The sequence below is a fragment of the Blennius ocellaris genome, assembly GCF_963422515.1.
Source record: "Blennius ocellaris genome assembly, chromosome: 9".
NCBI classification, from domain to species: Eukaryota; Metazoa; Chordata; class Actinopteri; order Blenniiformes; family Blenniidae; genus Blennius; species Blennius ocellaris.
The window spans coordinates 5572818-5594827 of record NC_137658.1 but is presented as its reverse complement, the minus strand read 5'-3'; the positions used below and the strand labels follow the sequence as shown (position 1 = coordinate 5594827).

The following is a 22010-nucleotide window of genomic DNA, read 5'->3' as shown; positions in this document are numbered from 1 at the left end:
GATCATCATATAGAGGTGTTGATAAAGCCATTCATGTGCAGCAGTTTTAAGCAGCAGGCATGTGCTCACTGACATAACTTTAATGGAAACAAAAAAAAAAAAAAAAGAAAGGAAAAAAACCCCACAGTGAGACTTAATTTAAAGTCTGCCCTTTTGTTTTCCATTTGATATTATTCAGAGTGCATGGCGTAATTTTTAAAAAATGGCAAATGAGATGTAATTTGTGTCTGTTTAGGATAAATGAAAAGTGCAGAGATTAGAGAGGCTCGAGTGTGAGCTGAGCCGCAGCTGAGGAAGTTGAGGCAGCCGACTTTGTTCCTGAGCAAACACAGAAGTCATGTTGCGCACGAGATGGCTTAATACAGCCTCATCCAGTGGCTTAGAAGCAAAACCATATTTATTGAAATTTTCTGCCTAATTTGACCTGAATTGAAATTAGCTTTCATTGGATGGGGGCTTATAATTCACAGTAATTTAGTATTTTATTTTTCATTTAACGCATCATATACCAAATGCTTTAATATGAATGTTTCTCCTAATGTGCTAAGTAAACGTAAAGAGGCTTTGTCTAAGAAATGACACCAAGGAGCTAGTAATCATTGTATATTCATTTAAAAATGCTTCCAGCAATGTCCTCCCCTGTGATATAATTTCATTTGCTTTTAGCTTCATTAGTCAATAACCACAGCCAAAACTGCTTGTGTCAATTACACAGAGCTCCAAGGGTCAGTGAGTATATGAATTTTTAACTGCACACTGCTGCGTGTGATTATATTGAGTGGTCTTGTAACAGTGATTAACCCCCGGGTGTGTGTATGTGATCAAACGTGCATCCCCAAAATGATAAGCAGCTACAAGCCAAAGAGGGTGAGGTGATGAGGTGAAAAACTATTCCCCTCGGCTAAGTGTGATGGAGCAGAGTGTTGGGTGGTCACGCCTTGTCTGCTCATGACAGTGGCAGGTTAAAGAGATTACACTGGGTCTGTGTCAGCCACCTTGGCCTTGCACACACAGGAGCATAATGGGGAAGGACATGCTTGGCCTGCCGGGGAGAAAAAGAGGCTCAAGTTTGAAGCGGTCTTCATGGGCGGCTACAGGAGGCAAAACAGCTTTTTTGCATGTCGTCTTACAAGCAGAGGTCGATAAGTTCGACGGCCACATACCACAGAGCTGCACAAGGTGGCTGCTGAGTGCAGGAAACAAACAGTCCCCGGGCTTCAAATCCCCCGACCAGCACATACAATGAAAAACACAAAATGCTCCCGAGACAGTGCAGAAAAGAATGCAGAGTATCCATTAGTGCTTGCAACACTCCTCTAAAGCGCTCCTCAAAAATCGATGCATCTGTCCTCTGAGTGTTGTGTTTTGCTTCTTTTCAAGGTTTGACTGACGGCCCCCCCTTCTTCAAACAGTGCTTCTACTTCCTCTAACGGGGGCCACATCCAGAGATGATCGTCGGCCTTGCATCTTGACGGTGTGGTGAGTTTACTCATTTTCCTGCTTCGTGCTTTCCCCACTTCCTCTCATGATAACGCAAAAGCACTCGTTGCGGCTGCTCTGTGATGGAACAAATAAAGACATGTGACGACACAGAGCCTTGCAGATAATCAGTGCAACAAAAAAATAAAAGAGAAGCGAAAAAAATTCTCAAGACTAATATCTGGCCTCTCATAATTGTCTGTCCTGATGCACATATGTCTCCTTCCTCCTCTCTGCCTGCAGCCAGCAAATACACAATGTAAACCACATCCAAATATTCAGCTTATTTATTTCAAGGATCTGGGAAATCCTGTGTGTGGATCAAGTGGGAGGATTGTTTTTTTTCTTGTTGTAAAATATGTGTATTTAATTTTACAAAATAGCAGAAAAGCCTTTGAATTCTGAGATATTTCTTGGTTACCTTTGTAACTTCTTCCAGTTCCTGAACAGAACAGAGATTATCATGCTTTTATTAGAAAGACCAACATTTCAGATGTGTAGAATCCCGATCCCAGATATTAAGAAAATACATAAATACCTGTTGCTTTGAAATACATTTCAAAGTAGGATGCAGGTTAAAAAAAAAACCCCACATTTTGCAGAAGTATTGTATACCTGTAAATACAATGTCAAAAGGAGACTTTGTTAACAGAAAAAAAAATGAGGAAAAGGAGTGTAATCAGCTCACAGAAGAAAAACATTCATGACTGAACATTTCTCACCAAATTTTAAGTGGCCTATATTCCCCAATGACATCTCTTATGGTCAAATAAGTAAAATTGCCATTATGACTGCGAGGGCAGCTTTGTGTAATAAAGAGGTGATAATAGCGACACTTTTATGCCTTTAAATGACCCATGAATATTATTTTACCTGTATTGAACTGGGAGGACGCAACTATTCACGCCACACAATAGGAACAGCAGACCGTGCGTAAATTGCATCTTCATTTGCATTCCTGGTCCAAAAATCATGCAAATCTTAATGAGACAGTCTCCATTGTGGCTGTAATTGAAAACCCATTCTTTGTTAATTACTGCTTCTCAAAGGCCTTGTCCGCAGTCACTGGGCTGAAACAAAAAAAGTTACTGATTCTGGAGGTCGTGAGGTTTAAAATGGACACGTTCAAATAATGTCCGATTATTGTTGTTTATTGTGGATTTCCGAGGGCACTTTGGATTATTTAAAAAAAAACACAAAACTTCTATTGGAATTAAAACAAGACAAGATTATTAAAAAAAAAAAAAAAAAAAAAAAAACCCAGCCTTGTAGTTGTGAACTTAAACAATTTAGATACATGGCAAAAGATCAGCTGGTTGTTGGAAGACGCGTCTTCTTGTATATTATTAAAGATAAGCGCGTTTTAGTCCGTCATGAATTCTGAGAAAAGGATGTGGACAAGGCTGCTTTTCAAAGGTTGGATTAATGTAGTTTAGGGTGTGAATAGATTTTAATTCCTCTAAACCTCTAAGCAAATTTAACCAACGGATGTTTTTTTTTTGTTTCGTTTTGTTTTGTTTTCTAATCACATGGAAACCACAGTCTCCATCTGAACGTATTAATTTCTACAATTAAATCAAATGTACAAATTAAACATTTATTGTAACGAGAAGTCTTAAATCACTGCGCTTTCCCTGCAAATTAATGGACGCCGTCAGACGCCTGAGTAATTGGCTGTATTTTAAAACACATACACTTTAATGATTGCGCGTAATGCTTTGGTTGGAGGCTTTATTTTCCTCGGTGGTTGGACCCTGCGGCCGTGCGCTCCGAGCCGCTCCAGGCTGAATCACAGCAGACTGTGCTGGTGGTCCTCCGTTCCTTAATTAGGAAATTAGCTGCACAGAGGCCCTCATTATCAAACTCTGTTTTACTCCTGGTGGTTTTTTTTTTTTTTTTTTAACTTACCCCTACCCCACCCACCCCTCCTCCTCCTCCTCCTCCTCCTCCTCCCCCTGCCCCTCTCTCTCTCTCCCCATTTCCATAAGGAGATTACAAGCGGATCAGTATTGAGATTCGCCCTGATAAACAAATAACTGGTCGCTGAGAATTACACGATTACTAATTGGACGTTAGTTTTATTGCTCCTGCTTGTGTTTGTCATGCCCCATTGGAGGTGGAAATTAAAAATCACGGAGTGATGTCTCTGTTCAGCTGATTTACTACAACGTGGCATTGCTGCTTTAAACATAATCACTTAAGACTTAAATTAAAAAAAGCTATAAATGTCGGCCTGTCATTTTATTTGTAACTCGTGTAAAATCGCAGAATAAACGTTTTGAGTTAATTTCAAGCTTTCTTGTGAAGATTTGTTACTATTGAAAACGCTTAGACTTGAAGTAAAACTTCAGTTAGTGGAAACATTGCTGACACAATGATCAATTAAATCATTTATGCAATCAACTGCCCACTCAAACAAAAAAGAAAAAAAAAAGAAAAAAAGAAAAAAACCGTGAGTCAAGAGAAAAAAAACTGTTCCTAATGTGTTTTAATCAAAATAACAGGTTTTCAGAGCAGGTTTTTGTTGGTGTGTTTTTGGTCTCAAGAGACAAAACAACGTCGACGATGATTATTAAACGGAATAAATGCAGACTGCTGGCGCCTCGACGCTCCACAGCCGCGCATCTGCAAATGCAGAAAACGCGCACAGGACACCGCGGGGAGCCCGCGCCTCCAAAAAAAAATGCACATATCGAAACGATACCAAACGTCCAGATCCCGAGGTGTTAACAGGCCTCCGCCCTCTGCAATCATTAGCAGGTGTGAGATCTGCGCCGCGGAACAATTGGTTTCATTTGTATATCAGCAGATATGCAAATACTACAAGAAGACAAGAACAACTAACGAACAGCTGCAGAGATTTGAATTTTCTTTTCTCCTTGAGGACGAGCAAGTACTCACGCGAAGAGAGATGTTTGTCACGATCAGGATCCAACTTTTCTCCCACTGGACCAAAGAGATAACCTGCCTCCTCCACAAGAGGTCGTTGATGTATTAAACTTTTTGCTTTGTGGGGCACCTCAAACTGCAGACGGATCCACATTAATGATTAGTTAAACACTCGCATTATATCATTAAACACGAACATTATTGAATTGAAGCATGTTGAATTATTTTCACTGCTCATTTAAATTTTTTTTAAAAAAATGTATACATTCTTTTAAACGTTGATTCCTGCACGGTGACAATGTGAGGCTTTAAAACATTACTGAAACGCATCTGTGAGTTTTGATCATCTGGTAGTTGAAAGAGCATCAAAAAGTAATTTATCTGACTTTTGGAGACGCTGCAGAAATTCCAGAAAAATCTTCCGGGGCACACTGCGAATATATTGTTTGGAAAATCTGAAGAGTTTGAGTGTGTGCAGCACTGGAAATAGGATTTACCTTTTGAATTTGGCTAAATAAAAGTGACAAAAAAGCAGAAAAAAAGTTTGAGGGTGACATACAAACTAATGTATGAAAAAAAACTCCACTGTCACATTTATTAATAGCGTGTTTGCATTTATTTAAAAAAATGCTGCATTTGTTTACACTTTAGTGATTTTTTTTTGCACTCTTGTTGATCAAATTGGTCACGAAGGACCTCAGTGCTTGTTTGTGCACATAATTATGTGGATTTTTATCTCACATCAATAAAGTGTTAATTTTAATGCAGAAAAGTTTAATTTGTTGTTAATTAATAGTGTTCATTTGGACGTTTTGCTGCTTTTACGCACTACACGTTAAAAATAAAAACACTTAATAAAAAAAAAAAAAAAAAAAACACCCCTCCCCGTTGTCACATTATTACTGTGATAAATGTGTGATGTTTTGGCTCAGGTTTTTGAGCTCCGCTGCTATTTTAAAACTTTTTTTACCTCTCCCTCCTCCTCTGATCAAAACAGTGGAGAGCTGGGAGCTGCTCGCTGCGCGCTGATTGGTCGCCCGCACCTCATTGTCACGCTGTCAATCTGCGTCACATGATCCGGCCTGTAGGCCTATTAACACATGAGCTTGGCGAACAAGTTTGCAGACTTCTGTTTCAGAGCCGAGGGAAGGACTGATCAGCAGAGAGAGGAGCGGAATCTCCGGGCACTTACAATCACTTCTGCCTCTCAGGGCGAAACTTTTTTTTTTGTTTTGTTTTTTTTGTTTGTTGCTCCATCCGCTTATGAGACTGCTCAGCACCACTACCTCCCTGAGCTTTGGTGTTGTTTTTTGAACTTTTTCTTCTTATTTTTTGGCGCCTGACAAGAGACCGGTAAAATGTATAACATGATGGAAACCGAGCTCAAGACCCCGCTCCCGCAGTCCAACTCGGGCTCGGCGCAGGGCGCAAAGAACAACAGTGTCAGCGACCAGGAGCGCGTCAAGCGGCCGATGAACGCCTTCATGGTCTGGTCCCGGGGGCAGCGGAGGAAGATGGCACAGGAAAACCCCAAAATGCACAACTCTGAGATCAGCAAGCGACTCGGTGCCGACTGGAAACTTCTGACCGACGCCGAGAAGAGACCATTCATCGACGAGGCCAAGCGTCTTCGGGCCATGCACATGAAGGAGCACCCGGATTATAAATACCGTCCCCGCAGGAAGACCAAGACCTTGCTCAAGAAAGACAAGTATTCTTTGCCCGGGGGACTGTTGGCGCCCGGAGCCAACGCCGTCAACAACCCGGTGTCGGTGGGCCAGCGGATGGACGGCTACGCGCACATGAACGGGTGGACGAACAGCGCGTACTCCCTGATGCAGGACCAGCTGGCCTACCCGCAGCACCACAGCATGAACAGCCCCCAGATCCAGCAGATGCACCGGTACGAGATGGCGGGCCTCCAGTACCCGATGATGTCCACGGCGCAGACCTACATGAACGCGGCGTCCACGTACAGCCCGGCGTACACGCAGCAGACCACCAGCGCCATGGGCCTGAGCTCCATGGCGTCCGTGTGCAAGTCCGAGCCGAGCTCGCCTCCCCCGGCCATCACGTCCCACTCCCAGCGGGCGTGTTTGGGGGACCTGCGGGACATGATAAGCATGTACCTGCCCCCCGGCGGGGACAGCGCGGAGCACTCCTCCCTGCAGAGCAGCCGGTTACACAGCGTCCATCCGCACTATCAGAGCGCAGGGACTGGCGTCAATGGCACGCTACCGCTCACCCACATCTGAGGGGCGAAGAAAGAAAGAAAAAGAAACAAAAAAGGAAGACTTTGAAACTTTTTAAAAGTACGTCGGATACTTGAACTTTTATTCTATTTTATTTTTATTTTTTTTTGGTTGCTTAAGAAACAACGTTCAAGGAAAGAAAATAATAAACAAACAAAAAAAAATCTTCTGAGTTTGTCCATTTTGAAATGGATTGAAACTGAGCGTTGAGCCCATCAAAGTGAATTGTATTGCTAAGGGGCGTTTTATCACAAGTATAAGCAATCAAGCCTATGTAGAAGAATTGGACTTCTATATTTTAAACGATGCCATATTTTCTCTCTGTGAAAAGGCATAAGACGAGCCTCGTCAAGGGGCTGGTGTATTTCAGACAAGCTGGATGGGAAGTTGGTTCATAAATGTTTACACCTAATTTGTAGAATGTCAGTTGTCTCGACTGTGTCCAAATTTTTGTAGTCTTTTTTTTTTTTTTTTTTCTCCTCCCCATTAATAGGTTAAACGACATGTTTTAAGACTGTGCGGGTCTCAAACGCAAGTTTTATTTATAGTAAGTTTTTTTTCATTTTTGTTTTTTAGCTTGTGAACCTGCTGTTTCGTCATGTAAAATGTTCATATTTTGTTTTTTTTTGTAATATGTTGTGTTCTGTGATGGTTTTTCTTTTTTTTTTTTTGACAGTGTCATGTTTACTCATTATCTTGAGCGAAAAAGGTTTTATTTAAACTGACGTTTCTACATATTTTAAGACCATCCTCTATTCTTAAATGCTGAATAAATTTCTACGAAACGTGATTTTGTGACTCCAGTCTTGTTTGTGTCGAATCTGTGCTTTGGAAGTTGTTTTGTTTTATTTTGCTGATGCGTTCAAAGTCGCTTGACAAATGGGGGGCAAACAAATTGAAAACGCATCAAAACTTGTTTTTTTCTTTCTTTTAAATAATGGAATTTTGATAGAACCTTAACTGATCCAAAAATATAAATTGTTTTACATTATCAAATAACTTGATCAAATTGAATGAACAACTTGGTGAACAATCTAAAAGTGATCTCTTTCAAACAAACTCTTCAAATGAACAATATGGTTAACATATAAAACATTTAATGAAATTGGCTTCAGTTTTTTTTATATTTAAATATGTGCCCTATAGCATTTCATTCAAACTGTTCCTGAAAACCTTCATATTCTTCCTTTAAAACTTGTTCTCATAAGTTAGTGCAGGTTATAGATATTTTTTTCCACTGTACTTTCTTGAAGTGAGATCAGACTGAACAGTTTGCAATACATTTTTTTATATGAATTCACTTATTTTGCAAAAGTTAAAATCTCAAGCAACTGAAATAGGGTCTCCTTAATATTCAAACAAGTTAAATTAAGATATAATTCAGAGGCATTCTGCATTAAAATCTGTAATTTGTCTCTGTTAAATACTGTTAATGTCTTAATAGTGAGAATGCTTTATCTTCCACAAAATTCACGACATTGATAAATATACTTCAGTTGTGCTCATGTACACTTCAAATATAGAAAAACTGTTGGTAGCTGAAGCATTTGGAGTTTGTCCTGTCAAAAACCCAAATCAACTGATCAGCGTCACACACTTTTATTTTGCAACAAATCACAGAACCACCATTAACATCCCCTTTCCTGATGGCGCTCGCTGTGACTGACGCTAATTCAAAGGTGTTTGGAAGAATCGGCTGGCCTGCTGCTGCAGTGTACCTTGGGATGAATAAGCCGCGGCCACCAAGAGGGCCGAAGCAGTGGCGGTCCTGCTGGCCTTCCCACACTCCCTGCAGGACTTGATCCACAGCTCAGCACAGCAGCCTGGATTAGCCCCACACACCTTTGTGGAGGGAAAGATTATCCAGACCTCCCTGCATTCACTGACAGGGTTTAAGTCACTCTAGCGTGCCAGCAGCCACCCGTCACCTAATCGCACTCTCCAACTCATTTTTTTGTAATTAAGCAGCTTTTCTCTCTTCCTGGTCCTCGGTGTCAGGGGTTTGAGCCGAGCAGCGCTCCGCGGCCGCCCATCAAACTCATGACATTCATCTCAGAGGGGGGTGGGGGTGGGGGTTATCCACCTGCCTATTTCTCTTGAAAAATAAACAAGTTACAGGTTAACCTGGGGAAACAATTCGGAGATTTAAGCGAGTAGAAAACTCGTGCTCAGGTTCTTTGAGGTCTGTGGAGTGAAATGTTTGAACAAAATGTGCAGTGGGATTCAGATTTGGTGTCCAGAAAACTGGCCCAGATACAAAGTTCCCTTTAAATGATTTCAAAAATCTGCTTCAGGAATAAATGTGCGTCTCCACTTTGTGTTGTGTTGAGTGCTCTGACAGTTTGGCTCTCCAAAGTTGAGCCCCCCATCACCCCCCCCCCCCCCGCTCTCTCCCTGCTGAGTGCCCGGAGGGCCTCTCTCTCCTGTCATGTGGAGCTCTGTGCCCACTCAGCAAGTGCAGGCATATCCCACTTCCATCTGCCTATGACCTCACAGCCCCTGTTTGTTTAACCCCCTCTCCAAAAACTAACCTAATTATAGCCCTGTAGAACATGGATTCAGCGGATTCCCGGTGGATCCTGCCACTGTGTGTCTGTGCGCACCTATCCGTGCGTGCGGATGTGCGCAAAAAGGGCCGGAGCCCCAACGGCTGCGGTGCCAGAGGCCGCGTTATCGTCCGTCCTGTTTCTCCTCAAACTGTGTCGGGACATGCCCCGCCAGTCTCGTACGAACGAGGTGGCAGACGCGGCAGGAGTGCGTTTGTAAGATGTCTTCTTTTACGTCAGTGGAAAAAACTCATTACACAAATCCATCTGACAGGCTCATGACGTCTGTGACATCACCGCCTCTCCTGCTCGACTGGTTTGACAGCAGAAACACACCTTCAGAACACACGCTCGACTATTTTTTTTTTTTATTTTCCTTTTTAAAATCTCACGCTCAAATCTGAAACCTCCTCTGAAGTGCAGACAAGACATCACCGAGCAGCATAGTTCCAGTGGTAATGGATGAGTGGGTGAATGCTGCTTGGGATTCCACCTGTGAAAGATCCAGACGGGGATCTCCAGGCGGCTCTTTTGATTTTGACTCGAGAAAAAAATGTCGAGTGGCCTGTCCAGCTTGGGCAAGTCTGTCCACAGCGGTAGGACCTGTATGAGGTATTGAGATTGACAGAGGAGTGGTGTGTGTGTGCATGTGTGTGTATGTGTGTGTGTATAGAGGTGCGGGGGTTGGGGACAGGGGGGGTTAATCTCCCTGAACTGGGGCAGATGTTGTTAACGAGCTCCTCTCAGGTCGGCTCCCTGCGTGGGAAAATGGCATCAAATCCTCCTGGGGTCAGGGCTTTTGGGCTGACCCACTGAGAGCCATCCCTCTCCACCGCACCGGCCTGCGTGTCCCTCTCCATTCATCCAGACACTCACTCACTCATTCACTGACAGCACTCACCAAGAGACACTAGAAAAAAAAAAAAAAGAAAATCACATTTGACCATTTTTTTAAATCTTTTTTTTTACACCTCTCATCCTCTGAGGACATCCCAAATGTTCAGGTCCTCGCCTGAACCGGCAGACTTGTTGCGTGATGCGAACGTCTCATTAATGATTGCTGTGGTTGGCGCAACGTGCCTTACACCACCGCACGGAATGCTGAATGGGAAACGCTTCAAAGACAAGTATGCCGCTACTCGAGAAAGCGGCCTCCGCCCAGATGCAAGTTACTCGCGTTTATGTCAGAGGAGAGTAAATTAGATCAATTAGGGCCTTATAGACTTTCAGGCGCCCGGGATGCTACAGAGTCAGGACTGAACACAAGTCGATGGCTTAAAAGTACTTTTAGACCAAAAATTAGGCTCAACGTTATGTCAGTGATTTTATTTTTTAGATCACGCAAACATTTTTTTTTCATTCACATAAGGACTAAAAATTGTGTGGTGGTGGTGGTGGTGGTGGTGGTGATGGGGGGGGGGGGGGGGGGGTGACAAGCACCATCATGTAGTTCGACCTGTGAGCACACTGAACTCAGCATTCACAAGTTACCTGTGATGTGGCTCCTTCTCATCAATCACATCCAGAATGGGCACGTCTCTGTACCATGTCATGTCAACATGCCCGCTCTCGGGTTGATCCCGCCTCAGGTTTTAATGCGAGGGTCATCCATTAGGGTGTTTGACTCCTAAGTTGTGTTTACCTTGTGCCAGCAGGTGTGTTGTGAATATGAGACTTGTCAAATATAAGACAGGATTATGGACGCTTTTGTTCCAAACAAAACAAATACAAATCACACGAGCAGCTGAAACGGGAGGAATCTGTTTTTCTTCTTTCCGTCTGGGTTGTGTGTTTACAGAGGTTTTTTTTTTTTTTTTTTTTCCCCCGCCGAGGATCCTTTGACATTTTGCTCTGCTAAGCGCTACTGGGCTTTACTTGAACTTGTTTTCGCTTGTGATTGAAGTCGGAGGAACCACACATACGCATGCACGCACATGCATGCACATACGCATCGCTCGCAACCCGAGGAAGAAACTGGATTAAGAGGCTTCTTCCTGAATAACCTGTAATGACAATTACATTCAAACGGTTGGCCCCAGTGTTCGCTCTGGAAAGCTCAGACGCCGAGCAAGTCACTGTTGTGTAAAAATCTCTCCCTGCTGCAGATGGTCGCTTTCTGTGGCGGACATCACTTTGTCTATGAACAGTGGAGCATGTAGGGTTGCTTTTTAATTTGCCAAACTAGAGTTCTGACCCCACTTCTGACCCGTCTTGGAAGCCTTAGAAAGAAAAAAAAAAAAAAAAAAATTGGGCCAAGTGTATGTGTGCAGATGTATGTACTATGCCTAGGGACAGTGAAGTATGGACGAGACCGCTGCAAGACAATGCAGAGTCGGGGGAGAAGGACTTAAGGGGGTGGCGAGGGGGAAGATTAGGCCACTCATCTAGGCCACAGATATTGATTAGTGTTTGTCGAGGACAGCGAGAGGGAACCCAGATTGACAGACGCACAAAGGCAGTGCGGTGACTCTACTCCATCAGAACCCCTCCGATCATGTCACTTATTGTCAGGAGCTGCGTTCATTCCGCAACCTGTGCGCACGTGTGCAGACCTCCACACACACATGCACAAGCAACGTCAAAATCACCTCGGAACGTGTAAAAAAAACCAGTTGTTTTTATTGAATTCGTTCAAAGTCGAGAAGATCTTTCTTTCTTTTTTTTCCTTTTTGTTTTCTCAGGGTTTGGGCCAGGTTGAAGGCTTTGTCTTCTTTTAGTGTACCCACCCCCCCCCCCCCCCCCCCCCCATTAATATATATGTGTGTGTGGTTTATGGGAGTGTAACCCTGGGAACATGGGGGGAGGTGGGGGGTGGGTGGGGGCACACTTAGCTGCGGGTCAGTCCTGACTGACTCTGTCACTTATTGATTAGTTGCCATGGAGAGTTAGTCAGGCCATCTCTCTTGGAGGTGTGTCCCCGAGGGCCAGCGGCACTGCCCAGATGAGCCTGTGGAGGCTTTGTCTGCGGGGGTTCAGTGTGTGTGTGTGAGTATATCCTCTGTACACTATATGTGTGTGTGTGTGTGACCTCGCTAACTCTCACTCACACTTCCTTCACCACCCCCCCCCCCCCCCTCCTCCCCCTTACTGACCTCCTGTGGCATTCCTACCTGCGTTGCTCTCACGTGTAGGACCAACTCCGGCGTTAATCTGCAACGTCTCAGAGCAAATGCGTCGATGTTTATGCATAGACCTACTCCCAAGGGATCTGCAATAATGGGGATTGTAAACAAATTGTCCAAACTTATTGAGCTGTGAAATCCCTTTCATGGCCCCTGAATTTGCCCACTCATATGATCCCCTCTCATCTCGGTTTCTGTATTGTCCTTGTTCCTATCAGAGTGTAAAGCGGAAGGATGAAAGCGGGACAGGGAAGGATAATGAAGACTTCGTGGGGCTTCACCTGCGGTGAAAAGTTTCAAAGATGAATCTCAGAACATGGTGGAGGTAAAAAAAAACAACCAAAAAACTGCATTCATGACACTTTATAGGTAAAGCGAAACATTTCTCTTAATTCATTGTTATAATTCTCAGGAACATTTTGATCAAAGTAATTTATTTTAGTATAACGTCATTATTTGGTCAAGTTTTTAGTCAAGTTTTTAGTCATTTTGATATTTTAACAAGTTAATGGCCGTGATCAGACACTAAAGACAGTTTACACATGTTCATACAACTCTCCTAATTGCTGAAGCCTATTTTGCAGAAAAAAAGAAAAAAAAACCCTGAAAAAGTAATATGGGCGGTAGCGAACAATTACCTGAACTATTCCCAATAACTAAAGTTTTTGCATCACTTATTGGTTGATCTCTTAAAAGATTTTAATACCATCGGTAAACCATTGACCCACATCATGCATAGAGACTGCTAAATGCAGAAAACGTTGTTAGTAAGTAAAGTCCATTTACAGATTTTACAAATTACAAATTCATCACTTGAGCATTGATATTCTGCTGGACTCCAGGTGTCAGTCTTCCGGTTTGATAGATAGATAGCGATAGACACTTCAGTAGCCCATATACAACAAAAAATAACAAAAAGACAAGAACAGGCAGGTTACCAACTATATACAACATTTTGAATGAGACAAGTTTTATTATTTAGTACAATAAGATTAAAAAAATATGTTCCAATCACACGTTAAAAAAAGATGACTTGACAATGATTTACACTGAGATGCACCCTAACCTATCTATCTATCTATCTATCTATCTATCTATCTATCTATCTATCTATCTATCTATCTATCTATCTATCTATCTATCTATCTATCTATCTATCTATCTATCTATCTATCTATCTATCTATCTATCTATCTATCTATCTATCTATCTATCTATCTATCTATCTATCTATCTATCTATCTACAGACACACACACACACACACACACACACACACACACACACACACACACACACACACACACACACACACACACACACACACACACACACACACACACACGCACTAGAGAACCACTCCTCATTTCCAGACCATAAACATGTGAAATGTGGGCTTTGTGCTTGATTTGCAGTCGGTGTCCGTACAGCTGCAGGTCGGCCCCCGACTCTTCACACAGAAAACACCATGTGTCAGTGCGTCCGTCTCTAAAATTAGTAACCTCAGAACTTGCATGTACCCATATTTGCTGTGTACAATCATCAGTATTGATGGTATGTCGTCAGACTCCAATAGAAACTCCGACCAGCACGGCTGCTGTTAACCTGCAACTGATATTCACTTTGTATTTTGGCAGGTTTGCCCACAAATGCACATCTTCAGACTATTATTTTAGTTACACTTTGAAGATTTTGAGTTAAAGTCTGCAGTCTTTTAGATCTTTTACACACGCTACTTTTAGCTTTAAGCTTTTATTCGTGCTCCATGTTTTGTCTCGGTGTTTCTTCTTGTGAGGAGGTTTTTTGATGTGTACTGCTGTTATAACATACTTTTCCATCATTTAAGTATCTATTTTTGAAGCGTTTAAAGTTACAATGATTTCACCAGAACACAGTTTTTATGCTTTTAAACTTGGTCCTAAATAAATAGACTCTTTACAGGTACATCAGTGCATCTTGTTAATATCTTATCGTTGTTTGCAATGGTGAGGTTTCATTTGTGCAGCAAGCCAACATTGGCTTTTGTGTTTTTGGCTTGACACTGTGCACGGATTCTATTCAAATAAACAACTAATGCCAGATAAATGCCATGTATTATTGCTTTGTGACCTTTTTCTTTCACAAACAGTGGATTTCTCAAGATGTTCAGACACTTTGGATGTTCACATGTTCATGCTGGGGTTTCCTGCATTGCGGCTCACACAGTGGTGAAGCTGTTAACCTCATAATGAGAAGATCACTGGGTTTGGTTTCAGGCCTTTTTGTAGGGATGCACCGATGCCACTTTATTTCAAAATGGGTACTGTATGAGTACTTGCATTTGAGTAACGAGTATTTAGGTCAATACACACTTTTATTTATTGAATTTTTCCCCCCTACAGTTGTTATTTGAACAACATTCCTACATTGTGATGTACTGACACTCAAAATGAGTTATTTTATGGCACTGTCACATATACTATAAAAAGCATGTCAATAAAACTTTGTCATAAACGGTTTCTTCTACATTAATTTAGGAGTTTCCTAAATCCTGGCTGCTGCTGCTTCAAATGTACCTTTTTTTTTTTTTTAATTGACGCGGATACACACCGCCTTCAGAGCAGAGTCCTGCACTGGGTTGGGTTCCCCGGTATCAGTATCAGTGTATCCCTACTTTTTTGTTTGGTATTTGCATGTTCTCACCATGGGGGGTTTCTCCAGGAACTACAGTTTTCTCCAACAGTCCGAAAAACTCCCAAGTTGCCTGTGGAAATGAATGCAAATTTGTCACCGTCCTTCTTTTGTTATTCACTGTGCTCGACCTGAACTCTGCCTTCACCCATAGTCGGCTCCGACTGGCTTCAGCGTCTCATGTTGGATGGTTTTCGTGAATTGTTTGTGAAATGTTGTATTGAATTCTTTTATATCTGGGCCTGTCTGTGATGCTTTAAAATATATATATTTTTTTTTTTTTTACCATGTTAATTACTCTAGGAAGTTGAGTAAATCGGACCAATCAAGATTTTTTTTATTTTTTTTTAACATCTTACATATTACATGTTTACTCTTTTCAGTTCAATTTAGAGATTAGTAGATTAGAGATAATGTCTTTCAGTTTCATTGAATGCATTTCAGACAACATCCCAATTTTTTCTGGAATAACAGTTTCTATTCTGATTAGCAGGTCTTTTTTTCTTTTTTCTTTTTTTTTTTCAATGAAGGTAATCAGATTTTCAAGGAAGAACTCATCCTCCAGTTTTAATCAGTGTTTGTAAAATTTGATACAACAACTTGAGATCAGGAACCATGGAAACATGCCAGGCCACTTTACAAGAGTGCACGGACAACTCGACAAGTCCATACAACAACCCAAATTGCCCAAACTTATTTGGGAAGTGATAAACGTGGGTGGAAAAGTTTTCGCTCAGGACTGTATTGTGTAAACATCCTCAACGGCGGGTCTACTTTTGATACGGCGGATTCCCACCACTTTTTACGGTTTATGTAGATTGCCATTGGTTTATTTTCATTGGAAATCATGAAAACCAAGGCTCGTTACTTTATTTTATCAAACACGCAACAATGTTTTTGCGTGTAAATGAATGTAACAGCTGTTTCAACTCTCAACTCTGTGTTTTAAGAGGGCTGGAAATCTACATGCGTGATTTTCTTTTGCAGTCGTTAGTTAGTCGTCAGAAAAATGCGAACTTCTTCCTTAAAGAATATGCACATAAACTTCTTAACCCGAAACTCGACGACAAGCCCCCACTGCCCCTCCCCGATATCACACCTTGGATGCATAAACATGCCTGCGCTCCACACATCACCCCACCCCGGGGGGGTTGCATGGCTTTAGTGCCGCGCTGTGACACCAATCAGGGGAGATGGCGGGCTTCTTTGTCATGCAAACACCACTCGCTTCTTGTCTTATTCAAATGTCTTGCCCTCTCTCTTTCTCCTCTCCCCTCACTCTCTCTCAACCCCTACCCCTCTTCACTCTTCACTCCCCCCCCCCCCCCCCCCCCCCCCCCCAATCCCGCACCCGTCTTCCCCTCCACCCCCGGACTTCAGCCCTCTCTTTGCTTTCCATCTCAAGTCCAAGTAAAGCCTCGCTGAGAGAAGAGGCAGCCTCTGGGCCTCGAGCAGCCCAGGCAGGCCTCTCTCTCCTGGGGGTCAGCCTGTGTCTCAGAGCATGGGGCTGTTTCCAGGCCCAACCAGTCTATTTCATATTCAAATGTTACAATCAGGCCTCTGACCCACAGGGGGCTCTTTATGGTTGCGGCCCCAGGTCGCCGGGTCAAGATGGTGATTTAATAGCTCCGGCGGAGGAAAAGAGGTGGGGGAGTAAAGTGATTTAGGGGATGAATGAGTAATAAAAAAGCATTTTTCCTAAGTTGTCATGTAAATTTCAATCCTTATTCAATATGAGGCTCCCTCCACACTAGAAACCTTCCTCAATGGCCTTCTAGTGGACTTTAGTCTCTCAGGACGAAGAAAGTCCATTTTCTGCTTTCGCTCTTGACTCTTGGTTGGTGTAAACAGTAGCTGATGGCGACGCGGCCGGGGCTTAGGATGAAGATAAGGAGACGTTAAAGAGTCATCGTGCTTGTATGGTGCCACTGTGTCTCAGATGTCCTCGTGCTGTGGAGTGGCCTGTTATTCCTGTCCCCGAGGGTGTGTTCCCAGCACAGCGGCAGCTCCAATAACACATCGGAGTGTCGCTGCATGTTGACGCGATCAGGAGCTGGTATGATTTAGAAAAAGAAAGAGAGTAACGAGTGTGGCTTTTTTGTCTACAGGTGGATTTTTTTGCGGGAGACACTTGGACCTGTTGCAGTAAATCTCAAATGATTTTTATCTCTTAGACTGGTGTTTCCTTTTTGGCACCACATTGAAAACGTAGCTCGTACTCACGTGACACGGTGTGTCCCCTTCAGGCCTTACAATAAAGTTAGTCATTTTAAAGACAAACTCTCACAGCCTGTTTGACAGCAACACTATTTTGATTTCTTTACCTGTTTTACAAGTTAACATTTCCCTGGATGCAAGCCCAGCTCTGATGTTTGCATGTTACATTTATTTTGAAGAGACAATGCACAGTTGTCTACTGATTTATAAATAGGCTCGAATTAGAATATCGATGCCAGAGGATAACGTATGAACTGATTAAAAGATACCTTCAGGGTGAAAGCAGTAGCTAATAATTATAATAATAATCAAAAGGGGGTTGATAGGCACTGTTTGAAGTTTTTAATAATGAACAACTTAAATGTACAGCCAAAGGTTCCAAATCAAGTGACGTTTTATGCATTATTTATTTATAATGTTGCAGATGAAGAGTGATATGAGGAGACACATTTTTCTTAGATTATTTCGCTCACACTTTCACCTCTGTGCATGTTGTAGGGAAATGAACAACATATCAAATGAAACGATGAAGAAATGCTCGGAGAAAGCTAATTTTGGCTCTGAATGCTATAATCATTGAACTCAGCTCAGTTTATTGAATGCAAACCAGTTACTGCCACAGTTGTTTGTGGCGTTTAGGAAAATGGAATGACGAAATATTGATTCCTTAATGAGGAAACATCAACGTTGCATCTGTCTATCCCATGACGGCCATTTTTTTTTTTTTTTTATAAATCCGTCACCTCACGCTGATGTTTGCAGCTTCCAGTAGCAGCAGTGGCCAGAAGCAGAAGGCTCAGATGAGGTTGAGGGGCCACTGCAGGGCAAGGTAGGGCAAGCCTCAGTAGGCACAGCTGTAGCTCACAGTCATTACTGCTCCTCTACTGCTTTAGAAGAAAAGGGCCTCTCCCGCCACATGGCCAGTCTGCCACGCCTGCCCCGGCCGCTGCCACACACACACACACACGCACACACACACACACACACACACACACACACACACACACACACACACACACACACACACACACACACACACACACACACACACACACACACACACACACACACACACACACACACACACACACACCCAGGAAGGCCTGGTAGCACCAGGCAGCACCACTCGCACTTTGCACTCCTCTCACGTGTGGCACGCCGGCAGAGCAAAACAGAGAGGCGTTGCAGGGCAGCGGCGAGGCTGAGGTGGAGGGGAAGGACTGGGTGGATATGGAGGTTAACCCAGGGTGGGGGTGGGGGTGGGGGGGGGTGAGGGGGGGGGGGGGGGGGGGGGGGGGGGCTCTGTTCCTTCCCCTCTTATCTCACGACTGACCATTCTCTTTCCCATCCCTTCCCCTCCTCCAGCCCCGCACTCCCTCCTCCTCCCTTTTGTGGCCTGTGCACCTGCAGCCCTTGAGTCTGGGCAATAAAGCTGAAGGATTTGTCTCCTGGAGGTTGGAGGAAAAGTGGGGCGATCATTAGACGGCATGGGGAACACAAAAGCAACAGGTTCAAACTGTGGTTGTTTGATATGGTGCAATGCCATATTTCAGAGTGATGGGCTTGATGTAATGCAGTTTGACATGGAGAGAGCGAGTTTAAGCAGATTTAAGACCAGATTTACACACTGTTTGGGTTTGTGTCAGCACGGATCAGGTTGATGATTGTAACGACTCATGATGAGCTTTTAAAGCTGGGCACTTCCATTTAGTGGCCTCATGTATGTAATTTTAAACAACTTCTCTGTTAGGTGACAACTTTACATCCCTTAACGCTTAAGCCCTGGATAAAGCCTTTTGTACTTGTACCTTTTCGAGATCTTAGCTTTAATAGTTTTAAAAAAGTCAGCTTTTCCACTAATTAAAGACACATTTTTTTTATTTGTACATCTGTAAATGGACTAAAAATCATGTTGGAGATGCATTGTTTTCATTAGAAAGTGATAAATAGTCAAAAGAGTAGTGGTCAAATAAAAATGAGCTATTATTCAGTGTCGATTACTTTTTCTCCATATTCTATTTGGGAAATCTCAGCCTTTGACTTATTTGATGCTTTCTAATGATAAAAGCACAATTTTAATCTGTAAATCTATGGTAAACCTAAGATATATTCATCAACAAATTAATAAACTTACTGACCATTCTTCTGTGTATGTTATTTGTTTTAATTATTACCACGTTAACTTTAAATTAAGTGACAAGTCCACCTGCAAAATGTGTTTTACTGACGTTGGTTGGCTAAAAACAAAATGAATAAAATATTTTACATTTATTCATCTTAACTAAGAATGGAAACAAAATGCCTCAGAAATTGCATGCAAGACAAAAAATAAAAAAGATTTTAACGTGTATTTTCCAGACCATTCCTTTCTAATGTAATCTAATATAAAATGAAATATATTATCGGAATGTGTGATGTGTTGCACTGGGAGTCTGGTTGGATATTCACAAACTCATATCAAGGTAAGTGTGGTACCATTGTGTTCCTTTCTGATCAAACTGAAAAGGTAGTTTAGGTTAATAGGGATATATAAATGAGAGCTAAATTTGTTCCCAGCGATGTTCTGCAGAGTTTCTGTTCATTACCCCACCTGTTGTAATGTTATGTTCAGTCATGTAGAACTTTTCTCTCACCAGTTGCATGCCAGACCCCCCACATTGTAAATCGGCGCAAAGGAAAAAAGATTCAGCTCTTTCAGAAAGCGACCATGAAGGCAGAGGAAATCACTCTAAACGGTCTTAATTCTGCCATTAGATGAGAGGCAGCGCTGTGGGGATTGGCTGGCCCTATGCTCCATATTCACAGAAGCAGGATGAGGCTGGGAAGCCCGCTGAGAAAATGGTGTCGTAATCAGGAGCCAGCAGTTCTGCCTGATCAGGTACACTAGCCCCTCTTCTCCTCTCTTTTCCTCAAACCCCCCCCCCCCCCCCCCCCCCCCCCTCCAACCCCTGCGCCCCTCATTTCTCTTCCCCTCCCTTGCCCCGTAAGGAGATCCTAATAAGAGTTTGGATGTGCCGGGCTCCTCTCATGTGAAGATCTGGCAGGAGGGAGCAGAGATGAGGCCTGAGGTGGGGGGGGGGGGGTTGAAGCTGGAGGTATAGAGTTCTGATGCAGGAATGGTGGAGGATGGGGGGGGGGGGGTAGTTTTCTTTTTTTTTTGTTCCCACATTTGATTATTCAGGTTGGCTGAACTAAATTCTAAACCCATAAAATTCGTATCCCCTCTGGGGGACCATTTGCATATATTTCAGTGCCCCCTCCCTCGCATTTTTCTTTCTCAGAAAGTGAAAGAGAGGGTGAAGCGACCAGGCCTGTCTGGGCTTTAAGATGTCACCGTGGTGTGAAATATGGGCGAACAAGCAGGGTCTTTGAAACTCAAACTAACCCCCCATCATCCTTTGAGCTTCTGCCACACATACATGTACAGATCCAGTCATCCTCCTACACTCCACTGGCGACTTCCCTTAAGTAGGAATCAAACGTCAAGTCAGTTCCATGGACCTGTGACTTATTCTCAACTTGTTGCTACTGAGAAGCTTTCAGGTGACGCGGGATTCTGCGGCGCGCTCTGGGGGGGCGATCACATCAGGACGCATTGAGAACGTAGTCGATTTCATTAAAGTTTGCATTCGTCTGCATGTTCGTGGCTTGCAGACTCACCCACACATGAAATCTGGAAGCATCTGTTTGCGACGTATGCACATGCCGCTATTTAGCAAATAGCATAAGCCATTAGATGTCAAACTCTGCCATCATATCAGCGGGGCAAACGGCTGGAGGGCCGAGGCAAGTTCCAGATCTTTGATAAACATGTCAAGGCAGCAAAACCCGGACTTGCAACTGTGCCAGTTTTACTTTGTCGATGTGGGGGATTAATTTTCAGACAAAAATGTCTGAAGCCAGGTCTTAAAATTCCGTTTAGGATGTGTGCCCAGCAGTATAAAGATGAAGGGAACACACATGTAGCCGGGCACACGGAGAGGCAAGCGGGTAGAAGGCGGGCTTCCATATCGCCAGTCACCCATAAGAGACACCTGTTCGTTTGTTTGGCCAGCGAAGTCGAGGTTTTGTTTTTCAGCTGTGCCAACTAGGCCCCACTGGCACTGGCTTTACTGCCCATCTGTATGGATGGGTGAAGTTAGACGATGGTCTTTGTAAAGGGGGAGGAGGAGGAGGAGGAGGAGGAGGGAGTTGATACTTGATGGCATTTTGGTCACATGGGGTGAGTTGCTGTCATCCCTTAACCCTTCCCCCCCGGACCCCCTCTTTCCCTCCACACCCCCCCCCCCCCCCACACACACACACCCCTTCCCGTGCCCACTCCCTGGTGCACAGGCAGAATGCAGTGTCAGGAGGGTGAGCACTGAGCGCCCATTGTGTGTGCTAACCAAAGCGGAATGCCCGGGTGACAAAAGGGGGAGGAGTGGGCTCAGGGCGCACAAAGCCAGGGGGAGGAGAGGGGTGGGAGAGGAGGAGGAGGAGGGGTGGGGGTGTGGGGGGGGAGCAATCTGCTGGGGGCTAAATAGACCCACTCAGCCCCAAAAAACTTGAGGCACCCTAAAAATCTCCTCCACCATCACCTCCCCCCGTTGCCTTCTCACCTACACTACACCCCCCCCCCCCCCGCCCCCTCCGCCCCCAGGCTCCGGGGTGTACAGTACAACAGACGACTGAGGTTTTCTCACATATTCTCAGCGGCATGAAAAAGGGGAACCTACAAAAACAGAACTTTCAAACTATTAGGTGTTGGTTTTGGGCATAATGAGTCATGCCCTGAAGGTGTAAAACAGGATGTATTTGCCAAACGTAGTCATGGTTTCCAGTATCCGTCATAAA

The 22010-nt window shown here is 43.5% G+C and overlaps 1 protein-coding gene across 1 annotated transcript; it reads left to right on the top strand.

The window, feature by feature from the left end:
* The first annotated feature begins 5518 nt into the window (after positions 1 to 5518).
* On the top strand, positions 5519 to 7275 carry LOC308134380 (transcription factor Sox-3). Its single transcript, XM_080502089.1, has one exon. It carries the CDS (start codon positions 5727 to 5729, stop codon positions 6621 to 6623), a length of 897 nt encoding a protein of 298 aa, XP_080358215.1. The 5' UTR covers positions 5519 to 5726; the 3' UTR covers positions 6624 to 7275.
* The last annotated feature ends 14735 nt before the right edge of the window (positions 7276 to 22010 follow it).